General features: G+C 29.8%; 6 protein-coding genes across 6 annotated transcripts, besides 1 other annotated feature; 3 read left to right on the plus strand and 3 right to left on the minus strand.

The window, feature by feature from the left end:
• Nucleotides 1-274: 274 nt before the first annotated feature.
• TVAGG3_0513910 (small GTPase mediated signal transduction) lies at nucleotides 275-921 on the plus strand (the record flags this gene model as incomplete). Its single annotated transcript, XM_001305645.1, has 1 exon — nucleotides 275-889. One exon carries the CDS (start codon nucleotides 275-277, stop codon nucleotides 887-889), a length of 615 nt encoding a protein of 204 aa, XP_001305646.1.
• Nucleotides 922-1,336: 415 nt separating this feature from the next.
• On the plus strand, nucleotides 1,337-2,125 carry TVAGG3_0513920 (exosome complex exonuclease ribosomal RNA processing protein family; the record flags this gene model as incomplete). The annotated part of the gene is made up of 1 exon (XM_001305646.1): nucleotides 1,337-2,125. The coding sequence occupies one exon, from the start codon at nucleotides 1,337-1,339 to the stop codon at nucleotides 2,123-2,125; it is 789 nt and encodes a 262-aa protein (XP_001305647.1).
• A 250-nt stretch (nucleotides 2,126-2,375) lies between these two features.
• TVAGG3_0513930 (uncharacterized protein) lies at nucleotides 2,376-3,911 on the minus strand (the record flags this gene model as incomplete). Its single annotated transcript, XM_001305647.1, has 1 exon — nucleotides 2,376-3,911. One exon carries the CDS (start codon nucleotides 3,909-3,911, stop codon nucleotides 2,376-2,378), a length of 1,536 nt encoding a protein of 511 aa, XP_001305648.1.
• A 370-nt stretch (nucleotides 3,912-4,281) lies between these two features.
• Nucleotides 4,282-5,319, minus strand: TVAGG3_0513940 (membrane protein-related family; the record flags this gene model as incomplete). The annotated part of the gene is made up of 1 exon (XM_001305648.1): nucleotides 4,282-5,319. The coding sequence occupies one exon, from the start codon at nucleotides 5,317-5,319 to the stop codon at nucleotides 4,282-4,284; it is 1,038 nt and encodes a 345-aa protein (XP_001305649.1).
• A 7-nt stretch (nucleotides 5,320-5,326) lies between these two features.
• Nucleotides 5,327-6,362: a mobile genetic element.
• A 154-nt stretch (nucleotides 6,363-6,516) lies between these two features.
• Nucleotides 6,517-7,523, plus strand: TVAGG3_0513960 (phosphatidate phosphatase protein; the record flags this gene model as incomplete). The annotated part of the gene is made up of 1 exon (XM_001305649.1): nucleotides 6,517-7,278. The coding sequence occupies one exon, from the start codon at nucleotides 6,517-6,519 to the stop codon at nucleotides 7,276-7,278; it is 762 nt and encodes a 253-aa protein (XP_001305650.1).
• Nucleotides 7,524-9,227: 1,704 nt separating this feature from the next.
• TVAGG3_0513970 (uncharacterized protein) lies at nucleotides 9,228-9,983 on the minus strand (the record flags this gene model as incomplete). Its single annotated transcript, XM_051237022.1, has 1 exon — nucleotides 9,228-9,983. The coding sequence occupies one exon, from the start codon at nucleotides 9,981-9,983 to the stop codon at nucleotides 9,228-9,230; it is 756 nt and encodes a 251-aa protein (XP_051094846.1).
• Nucleotides 9,984-11,851: the final 1,868 nt, after the last annotated feature.

Genomic DNA, 11,851 nt, shown 5'->3' on the forward strand with positions numbered 1-11,851 from the left:
AAATTCCTATGGATGAGTTTAATCCTTATGATTTCGATAATTTTATTTTTTTCAAAATTAATCAAGGTCATTTGGCTTTAATATTTGGAATTCTTCATTTTTATCATAAATGATATATAAATATAATTATGTTGTACCTTATTGTTTTTTCTGTTATAAAATCAATTTAAGGTTATTTTAATTTGAGCGAATTGAAATTATTGATCTAGTCCTTCTAAATAATATTCTATCAAAAATAAATTTTTCAATAATCATTCAAAAAGAAATTTCAGAAATGGCTGAGAAAAGCATCAAAGCTGTCGTTGTAGGCGATGGTGCCGTTGGAAAAACATGTTTATGCATTTCTTATACACAAAATAAATTCCCGGATGGTTATGTACCAACAGTTTTCGATAATTATAATACAAAATTAGAAGTTGATAAGACAGTTATAGATTTAAACCTTTGGGATGTTTCAGGACAGGAAGATTATGAAAGAATAAGACCTGTGGCATATCCAAACGCAAATGCTTTCATGATGTGTTTTTCGCTAGTAAATCCTACAAACTTGGAAAACATTGAAAACAAATGGATGTCGGAAATTAGAAACTTCTGTCCAGAAGCTCCATTTGTATTAATTGGAACCAAATCAGATCTCAGAGATGACTGGGAAAATATACTAACCGAGCAAAAGGATCCGAATGGAAGACCAATTACTTGGGCAGAGGGTGATGCCTTTGCCAAGAAGATAGGTGCTGCTAAATATATTGAATGCTCTGCAAAAATGGCAAAAAATATTCAAGAAGTATTTGAAGAAACAGTTAGAATCGCGCTAAATCCACCAGCACCACCAAAGAAGGCTGAAGAACCAACACAAGAAGCAGAAGGAAAGTGCTGCCGTATTATGTAATTATTATACCAATTAAACTATTTCATTTCTACCTTATTGATAATCTAATACTAATTTACATCCATCAGAATGAACGCTTGATTCCATTCTATGAATAACGGAATCCAATAATTTTACTCAGTATTTTATTAATGTTTGCTTAATGAATACATTTTAATGCTTGAATATTCATCAAAAATAAATTCCAATTAGGAAAATGTCTTATCTTATTCTTACTCTTGATTTGATTATATCATTTAGCTCAAGACAGTATCAATACAAGCATGTTTTTTATTTGTAACGAATTATTAGTAAAATAACTCTGATTTCTGAAAATTTTGAATCAAATATCTTTGAATCATGATATTGATGAAAAGATAATATGAAAATTTTGAATAATATCATAAAATAATGTATCAGAAACAACATTTTAAAGTTTTGCTAAAGAGGTCAAAAATTTTTTCAAAAATGGAAGCTTTGAATCATCTTGATTTTCTCAAAGATTCCTTATTAAAGGAACATAGTAGAAATGATGGTCGTTCTTTTAATGATTCAAGACCCATTCGTATTACCGAGAAATGCTTTAAAGACGGCCAATCTTCTTCATTAATTTCACTCGGCAAAACAATTATTGCAACCAAAATAGTAGCAACACCACAACCAATTGCTCCTTCATTCAATGTCGTTATTAATAGATCTGCTGTTTCATTAGTTTCAGGAAAAGGCGCTGTTGATCAGACACTTAGTGCATTTATTACTGTTTTAGTGAATAAATTACTTCCTATGAGTGAGTTAGAAATAGCTCGTCCAGATCCTCACAATCCATTTCATTCTAATATTAAGATTTGGGGCTGGAACCTCAAATTCTACCAAACAATTATTAGCGATGACGGTGGTGTTGAAGTTGCATCTGTTTTGGGCATTCAAAATACATTGCAAACGTTGGAATTACCTAATTATAACTTAGATGATGAAGCCAAGCTTGTTGACGCTGGAACATCACATAAAATCAACATATTATCACTTTACGCAAAGAATTTCTCAATTCTTACAGATGATTGCGATCCAGATAATGATGATGTGAATAAAATCATTCTCGTTGATCCTACATCAGATGAAGAGAAAATTGCTTTTGGATGTTGCACAGCTGTGTACTCAAATGAAGAAAAACCAAAATTATTAGTTTTCAATACCACAGGAAAGTTCGCAATTACAGAAAAGCGTCTTGACTATATTAGTAGAGTCTCTACAAGATAAATAAAGATTATTATTTTTTAATTACAAAATTATATTTATTTTTTTATTTAATTAAAAACAAATTCATGGTTAAGAACATAATTGTTTCTTTTTGTTGTCTTATTTTCTTTATTATATCGTTAAACCAAACATTTTAGGCGAAAGATTAATTCAATATTGAGCAATTTCAATGATAGATCAATAATGAACATTGTTTCGAAGAATAAGAATCTATTTTATTATAAGTAACATTTAAATAATACAAACAAATTTATGTTTTACATCCGATAAATATTGCGACAAGTATTGAAATCAAGGACAATATTGCCATTATAATAAACAATCTAACATCACTTTTTGTTGTCTTATATTCTTTATTTGTTATTGTAGCTAGAGGATAAATATTTGATGTAAGTTGGTATTCAAAACATGAATATTCATCTATAACATCGCATGTCAAATTGATTCCATCGCCTAAGCTAAAATATTTGTATGTTGGTGCAATTTTGAGAAAAAGAGTCATAATATCCACCTTCGAACAATCCATGTATTTAGTGCAGAAAAATGGATATTTATTGCCAAAATATATTGAAGCATTTTCATCTAAATCCTTTGGATTAATCTGAAATCTTGAAGGGGATGAGTTTTTATCTTCTGAATAAATTTTTGTGTATTCTTTATAATTAATTTTTGCAACTATTTTAGGAAAGGATGTATTGATTAGTTTTATAATGGTTACCTTATTAGTTTGTACTTCACTCGCATTATAATTATTATTTATAATGGTGTAATCACCACCTTGGAAAAACAAACTTTTTACGTCAACATGGATTTGTTTAACTGTGTTATTAATGTTTTGGAAAAGGTTCATTTTTGAGTTCGCATATAAATTTAAAATATCTAATCTAATGTGTGCTTTCGATGTGATGTTTAATGTAGCACCACTTTGGATACTTATCTTATCAAAATTAAATTTTGTTCTATTATCTGTAAAATCTAAAGTAACAGAAGAATCTTTAGAAAATGCAAGTCTAGAACGCTGTGGAAAATCAGTGATTACTCCATCAAAATTTCCTTTTATGTATAATAGTAGATCAGAGCTTTCATTTGGATTAAATTTATATCCTTTAGAGCTATTGAAATAAATAAAATACTCAATTTTGACTCCTTGAATTGAAGAAATTGAAATTACTTGATCAGTAGTTAAATAAAAATTTTGGGAACTAATAGGTTTATAAATTAGCACTTCTGAACCCTGGTAAATATATGTAGCATTCATTGAACTGTTTGTGTCAAAATATATTTTATTGAAACTACCATTTAGATAAATTTGACCGAAATTAAATTGAAGAACGTAATTGTAGGAATAAGAATCTGTGTAACATCGTGACTTCAATAATTGAAGTTCTTTATTTTCATATATAATTGAGTTAATAAACTTTAAAATAATCTGATAATTTTTGATATTAGGGTCCAAGACATTGAAATTAACTTTAATATTTTCGAATGCCATATCACATGCATTATTTACATCAATACTTAGTGAAATACTTGGTTTCTCTAATAATGAATCGGATTTTAAAAATGTGAGCATTTTCTTGTTCTCACCGATATATAATGGGTTTTCTAAAAAGTTTGGTATAGATTTGCAAAATAGAACCCTTGCTTCTGTATCATTGAATAATGAATCCAAATTTGCAAAATTGCTTTCATTAAATGTCAGGTAATCTTGAGGACACTGATCGGTATTTCCATCGTAGCATAAAAGAGCAGTTTGTCGCGTGAAAACACAAAATATTAAAATCATCACTTAAAAAGATCAAAAAAGTGACATATGTCATATTATTCAATTCTGATCAGGTTTTTTGAATTTAAGGTTTATAGCTTCAGAGTTAATTAAGTACTTGGATTGTTACCAACTTTTATTGAAATTATCCTTAATTATATGAAATTTGAATAAAATGAGTAAGTTCAAATAGTTTTCAAAAGATAATATAACGCATACACTAACACCAAGCAATGTTAACGCTGAATTGTTATTGCATTATTTGAATAAAATTAACAAACATTATTTATTGAAAAAAATATCATAAAATTCTAGAAAAAGATAGATTTAAAAACAAATATATTGAAAAGAATTCATAATAAAAAAATATAAAATATAAAATAGATCAAATTTATTCTTCAACAGGTAAATCATCGATTTCATTTGGAATCTCACCACCCTCTCCAAGTTGGCCCCATTCAGAATATTGGAACCAAGGAAGTTTAATAATTCTGTTTCCAAGAAGAGTAGCGCAGCAATAGAGTATAAGGGCAACTATTTGGAGAGGTCCATCAGCAGAAGTGAAGAGTGTTTCGTCGCTTGCAAGTAAAGAAAATATGATAAATGCTCCAATCGAGCCAATAATATCAGAAACAACATATGGTAATGAATCCTTTGCATTTGAAAGTAATAGTGTTGTTTGTTGTGATAAATAAGATGTAAAAATAATGATGGCTGTTCCTAAAGCAATTCTAGGAGTAGTGAAAATCATAATTACTGCATCATATGCATTTTCAAGGGCTCCACCAGAAAGACTACTGACATCAGAGCCTGGAATTAAGTAAACAATAGGAAATACTAAAAATAATATAAAAATTGTTGACCAAATGCCTTCAAGACCTAATAAAGTAGATGGTTCAATGTCGTATTTTTGTAGTAACTTGCTTTCTGCATAAATTTGTCCGAGTTTAAACAACATTGAGATTAAAGCTAAAAATGGATAGATTATTGATCCTATATGAGATACAAATGCTAGTATCAATGATATTGAGGCGATTCCTATAACTAAATATTGGTATGAGCGAGGTTTTTTGAATGTTAAAATTAATGGTATAAAAATCATGCATATTTGACGTATGACAAAGGATACAAATGCTTGTCCATTCACAACTGCATAATTAAATAGAAGGAGAAACATTGCTGATAGTACAGATGGGATCAAAAACACGATTGCAGTTCTCAGCGGACAATTTGGCTTTTGAATTGTACTTATTATTGATGTTCCTATTGAAATCAAAAATGAAATCGTAAATGGTTTTGAAAATGGTCGATATCTGAAGCTTGGAAGATCCGATTTAACTGTACTGATTAATTTCACTATAACATCACATGCTATAGCCGTTAGGGCTGACAAAATTGCGATGTATCGTAAATCTAGATTATCTATCATCTATTAAGGGTGCCCCGCATGTACGTTTATTTGAGAGGAGGAGGATTACCCTCTCAATTTTGAAAGCTTCGTTAACTTAATATCTCGATGAATATTGGATTAAAATTGAATTTGCCCATACCAATATATCTGATACAATATCCTTAAGTTTTACTAAAAAGAATTTTTTAAAATCCCTGCAGATTCGGGATTTTTAAATTTTTTGATTTTTTTCGAAAATTTTTCGGAAAAAAAATATTTTCAGAAGAGCCTTAACGGCTAAGTTTTATGTTTAATGTTGAGTATCAAAAAGAATGGGCATCTGATATAGCCATCATATACCAGAAGCAAATAAAAATTCTGACTTTTTAAGCATAAAAAATGAAATTTGATTTTTTGCAAAAAACAGGCCACCTGGATGTACGTTTATTTGAGAGGAGGAGGATTAAATTTTTGAAAGCAGTAAAATTTGTAAATATGCTAGTTATATAATAATATGCATTATTTTAAAAAATAAAATTAAAGCACGTTAAAATCTTTTTTGATGAATTTTTTACAAAAGCTACTCAGGATAATGCAAGATATGAGTAGTTAAACATAAATTTCAAATCAGATTTTACTTATAATAAATATTTTAAATTTCCGAAAATTAAGTTCAGATCTACTCTATACGTAGTAAATACTAAATAAGGTGCCAAAAACCTATTAAACAGTATCAAAACTATCAAGATTGTAATGTTTTTGAAGAAAAATTTATAGAATTATGGACTTCAAACAGATATTATGTAAATAAAAATAATATAATGAATTTATTTATTCGTATAATAGCAGTAATAAGTCGATTATTCACTTCTACTTCTGAGATTTGAATTTAATTTCGACAGAAAAAGAGATTCAAGAGGAAAATACTAGGGGATACAAACAGCCACCATGACAGGATTATTATGGAGCCAAGTTGTATTTTTTGATATTTTTAGAGTTTTCCTACCTATTTAGGTACCAAGTTATTGCTTAAAAATTAAGGTTCTAAATTCTGAAGTTTACATGATCCTCCCGGGCGCACCCTTAAAAAATAAAAGAAATTTCGCAAAAATAAAATAATGTTTGATTTTACAGTTTTTTTAAGTGAGGATAAAGTAGATTACAGTTATTAGATCATTCACATTTTTAAACCTTTGATTTTCTTTTTCTGAAACTCACTTTTTTTAGTAATTCAAAATGGGGAAATTTTTAGAGAAATTAGACATAGTTGAACTTTTCTGTATGATCGCATGCGTTGCTGCATGGGTTGGTTTTTCATTTTTAACACCAAATCATCTCTATTTACCACCACAAAACGCAGAATATAATTATCCTTACAAATCACGTGAAATAATACCAGTTGTTGTATTAGAAATCATAACATTTCCTGGTGTATGGCTATTCTTCATCATGTTTTATTTTATTCAAAAGAAATTAACGAAAATTTTTAAGCAATTCAACATTTTCCCACTTATATGGACACACATTTCGACAGTATCAATAACCAATTCTGTTGTCTTAATATTACAGAATTTTGTTGGAAGAGCCGGTGTAGATTTTTATTCTCGTTGCGGAGCATCAGCAACACCTGACACATGCACATTTCTTGATAAAAATACACTCCATGACCTTCTTAGATCATTTCCTTCAACTCACGCCGCTTCTGCAATGTCAAGTTATCTATTTTTCACATTATACCTTCAAAAACTAATTAAATACAAGTCCACTCCACTTACAATTCTCGAATTCCTCCCAGTTTTCGTTGGATTGTGGATTGGCGCTACAAGAATTACAGATTACAAGGCACATCCATGCGACGTTGTTGCTGGATACGTAATTGGAACACTGATTACCCTTGTTTTCTGGAAAACATCAAAACATGTTGTTTTCAAAGTTATTAACTCTGATGACGATGAAAATAATGAAAAGCATGAAGTTGAGCAATCACTTGTTAGCTAAATTACACACTCATGCTATTTTATGTTTAAAAAATAATAAAATATTACTTTCCTTTCATATTTAAATATTTATCATAATTCTATGAACATTCCTCTAAATCTTGAGATAAGATCATTATTTGAGTATATTATTAGATAATATTTTATTTTTCCTGATTACATGAGAGTAGGTGCCAAAAGTGCTTACTCTTAAACAACCGTCGGATTTCCGGGTGAAATCGTGACACACTTTCGTCTTTCGTAGGCAGTGGTGGTTGTTACAAAAGGTAACTTCGAATGTAGCGTGAAATCTGCAAAAAAAATTCTGAAATTTGAATGGAGAACACAAAAATTGAATAGTTTACGTCAATAAAAAAGAGAAAAATGAAGCCAATGTGTCTCGAACCTAGGACTTAGAGCAGCAATCCCACTGTTTATCCCATTACATATTACACTACATGCATCTCTCGCCTCAGTGAATGAGATCAACTATATGATAACTTTTTCCCCATTATATTCTTGTGGAAAAGTGACAAATAGCAACTTTGACCCTCTCTCGATTACATGATAATTCAATTGACTTGCTTGTAAATTTAACTTGCATACATGTAAAATCACCATATATAACTATTTTTGGCAGATAGCAACTGAATTCTTGATATTTCACTTAAAGATATGAGCTCTCAATTTTCGACCCCCAATATACGTTTATTTTAGTTTCGGCATATTAACATGAATCAAGAGCCAAACCCTTAAAGACGTGTCCTCTAGTTTTGCCAACTCTTTCATATATTGTAACTATTTTCAGGAAAAATCCCCTCTAGTGCACTTAAATTGGGTGAGTTAGCACCAAACAAGCCATAAGTTAAAGATCTGAACTTGCTCCAGACAATGTATCACTTTAGTTATGAATGCACCAGAAATCCGTCCCAAACTCATACATTTCTACGCTAATCACGATAATAAATATACTATTTTGTACTTTTTACAATAAATCTCTCTTTGTTACACTACAAAATCAATGTGCATTTCGTTGCACCAGTTTTGAATCTTGTTAAATAATGATTTTTGTTACTTTCATGATACAGTCCCATTTAGTAAACGGATTATTTACAAAATAAAAATAAAAAATATATTTTTTATTTACGATTTTTTATATTTGGATTTTTAAGGCATAATTTAGAAAATATTAATAATTTAATCGATTTGATATTAAGAAAGACATTTAAAATTCATAAAAGATCCAAATAATTTCATATCCAAAGTTATTAATATTTGAAGATTTGAGGAAAGAAAAGGAGAAATATTGCATATGAAATGTTTTCAAAAAATACATCAGAAATTGTAAAAGAATTTTAATAATTAATAAGATTTGGATGGGTTAAAATTTGTGATGAAACCACCCGATGCTAACTCACGCCACACATACACAGAAGCATTCTATCACACAACCACCCGATGCTAACTCACGCCACACATACACAGAAGCATTCTATCACGCAACCACCCGATGCTAACTCACGCCACACATACACAGAAGCATTCTATCACGCAACCACCCGATGCTAACTCACGCCACACATACACAGAAGCATTCTATCACGAATCCACCCGATGCTAACTCACGCCACACATACACAGAAGCATTCTATCACGCAACCACCCGATGCTAACTCACGCCACACATACACAGAAGCATTCTATCACGAATCCACCCAATTTGACATTAATTTTTATTAATCTTATTTTCATTACTATATGCAACCAACCAAATTGACATTAATTTTTATTAATATATTTTTCATTACTATATGCAACCACCCAATTTGACATTAATATTCATAAATATATTTATCAAACTTATATGCACCCAACGAATTTTCAAATTCCTATCAACCACTTCTTTATTTTTATATTTTACAATTCTTTTATATACAAATTTAATACAAAGTTTTTATTCACTCATCATCTCTACTTCTTTATTATCTTCAATCTCATTCTAGCAGCTCTCGCATCTTTTACTTCCTTCATTAATTCAGGCAAGTATTTTTCCAACCAAATTTCTGGTTTATTTTGTAATGCAGATTCATAATTTTTTGATTGTTTTTCCAGAGAATTGATTAAATCTTTGGCATCTTGGAACGTTTCAAGATTATAAAGCAGTTTTACGACTAAAACTGCTTTATTTTTATCGTCAATATCAATAAATTCTGCGTATTTTGATATTTCGATCGGCGAACTCTTTTCTTTGTGATCCACGAGTTCATCCTGATCACCTACATTTTTATCGATTGGGAATTCTATGATTTCACCTACGTTTTCTCCTATTTTCATAACATGTATGCCTGCAGAGGGAACATGACTCTTATTCATAAAGAAATCCTTGCAATATTTACAAGGATTCTTATCAGTATTAATATCATTATAGGAGAATCCGCAATGTATGCATTTTTCGTTTAACAAGTCATTCTTCTCGCGTTTTTGCTTATTAATGGGATCAATTGATTCATTAATCCTAATGATAGTATCATTCAGAATGAATTTGATGAAAGTAGAAAAGTTTCTTGCTTTTTTTGCAAGTTCGTTAATGTGTCTATGCTTACCCTCTGCACTATTATTAGTGCTTATAGGTGGAATGCGGTGGTATGCTGCTAAATGCTCTTGATCTTTATATATCTGCTTCCATTTTTCCAGCTGCTCATCTGATATATTCTTTGTAGCATACATTTTCTGAACCGATGGATCAAAACATTTGTAATTGTCCTCAAAATCTTGGGCCGATTTTGATAATAATACTATCAGAGCAAAAACATGTAGTAAAGTATTATTGCCCATGGTTCCGAGATAGTGCCTAATACAGATATAATTTTGGAAATGATTCGTATTCAAAAATTTTAAAACTCCAGTACCTAAATCGCTCATCCATTTGATTCTTGAAAAGTGCTCCATAATGTTTAATGATTTAAATTCAATATTCATGGCTGTAAGCCACCGTTGATAAGCAGCGGATGATTCGCTGCGCCCTATGTATATCCCTAGAGGGTAACCTCGCATATAGTAATTACCACGAGGAAAAATAAATATATATTTCGGCCATGAAAAAGTAGCATCTAAGTGAATTAAATTACACTCCAACGCCAAATTTCCTGATTCGCTTGGAATATATATAAGAAATTCTATAGGATTTCCATTGACGAATAAACTATCACTTCTTATCGTTGTGCTATAATTTACATAAAATTTCCCGGGATATGAAGTTAAGATATCACCAATCTCATTATCATGCTTTATTTTTTCCTGTATTTCATCTTGCAGAGGATGTCCTGGGAGATCAACTTTCGTTATTTGAATGTACCATTTTAACCTCCCTGAAAACTCTTTGGGTAATTTTATGTTTTTCATGTTTTTTGGTACAGTAATCATCCACAACGTATCTGATACTTTTGAATATTCAAAGGATACGATTTTGTCATACAATGTGATCTTAAAGTAATAATAATTATCTGTAGAAATTTTTAAAGGGGAATAATCTTCGTTTTGAAGTAGAAAATAATTTAAGTTTACAGATCGATCAGAACTTATATTGGAAAGGCCCAAATGAATAAATGCTGGCATTTGTTCCAAAAACTTCAATGTTTGTTCATAAGTTAACACATTGATATGAATACCAGGGCTTATTAGAATTAATTGCATTGATTTGAGTTTTTCAATATCAGTATTTTTAGAGCATTCAAAACAAATATGGCAACCATCTATTGTAATTGGAGACCGATCAACTGGAATTTTTTCTATGGATTCATGAAATTGTTTGATCGCTGTAAATTTAATACCCATGATTTGTTCAAAATCTGCTTGAATTTTTTTGTCAGCTTTCAAACAAGCTTTTGCTAAAATTTCCAGAAGGTCATTGTTTTTTATTTGATTCAAAACATTAAAGTTCTTGTACATAAAATCATTATTTTGAATTAGGGCCTCATGGAAGATTAAATGAATCTTTAAACGAATAACTTTGCTTTCATTCAAATTCATTACTGATATAATATTATTTGTTGAAACAATCGAAGAGAGTAATGGATTTCTAAATGTAGAAAATAACTCTGAGATATTGTATGCAAAAGATAAAACATACTTGATTTGGTTTGTAAATTGATAAGTCTGCAAATTGAATTTATCATTCATTTTGAAAATTGTTTCGTTTGGGCTTGACATTATCAATGCTTTCATGATTGGTGTAACATTATCTATATTACACGAATTTAAAATATTAATTGATTCAAATTTAACTGCTAGTTCATAGAAAGAATATTTACTATTATCCAATATAGATCTGATACGTATTTGATAATATTCTTCACCATTTTGATTTGTTTGATCTGAAATTAAAACATTAATAAAATCTTCGATTGTTAAATCACACGATTTTCCTGAAAAAGCAAAAATATTCGAATATCTTTTATCGCCATTAATTATTGCTTGTATTAATGGTTTAGAAATTCCTGCTTTTGAGTATAATTCCTGGTCAAATGAAAAATTTTGTAAGAAACCTATAACCTGTGCATAAAATTTGGGGCGGGCAATTATAAATGCTTCTAAAA

This window comes from Trichomonas vaginalis, chromosome II, assembly GCF_026262505.1.
Source record: "Trichomonas vaginalis G3 chromosome II, whole genome shotgun sequence".
In the NCBI taxonomy this organism is placed as follows: domain Eukaryota; phylum Parabasalia; order Trichomonadida; family Trichomonadidae; genus Trichomonas; species Trichomonas vaginalis.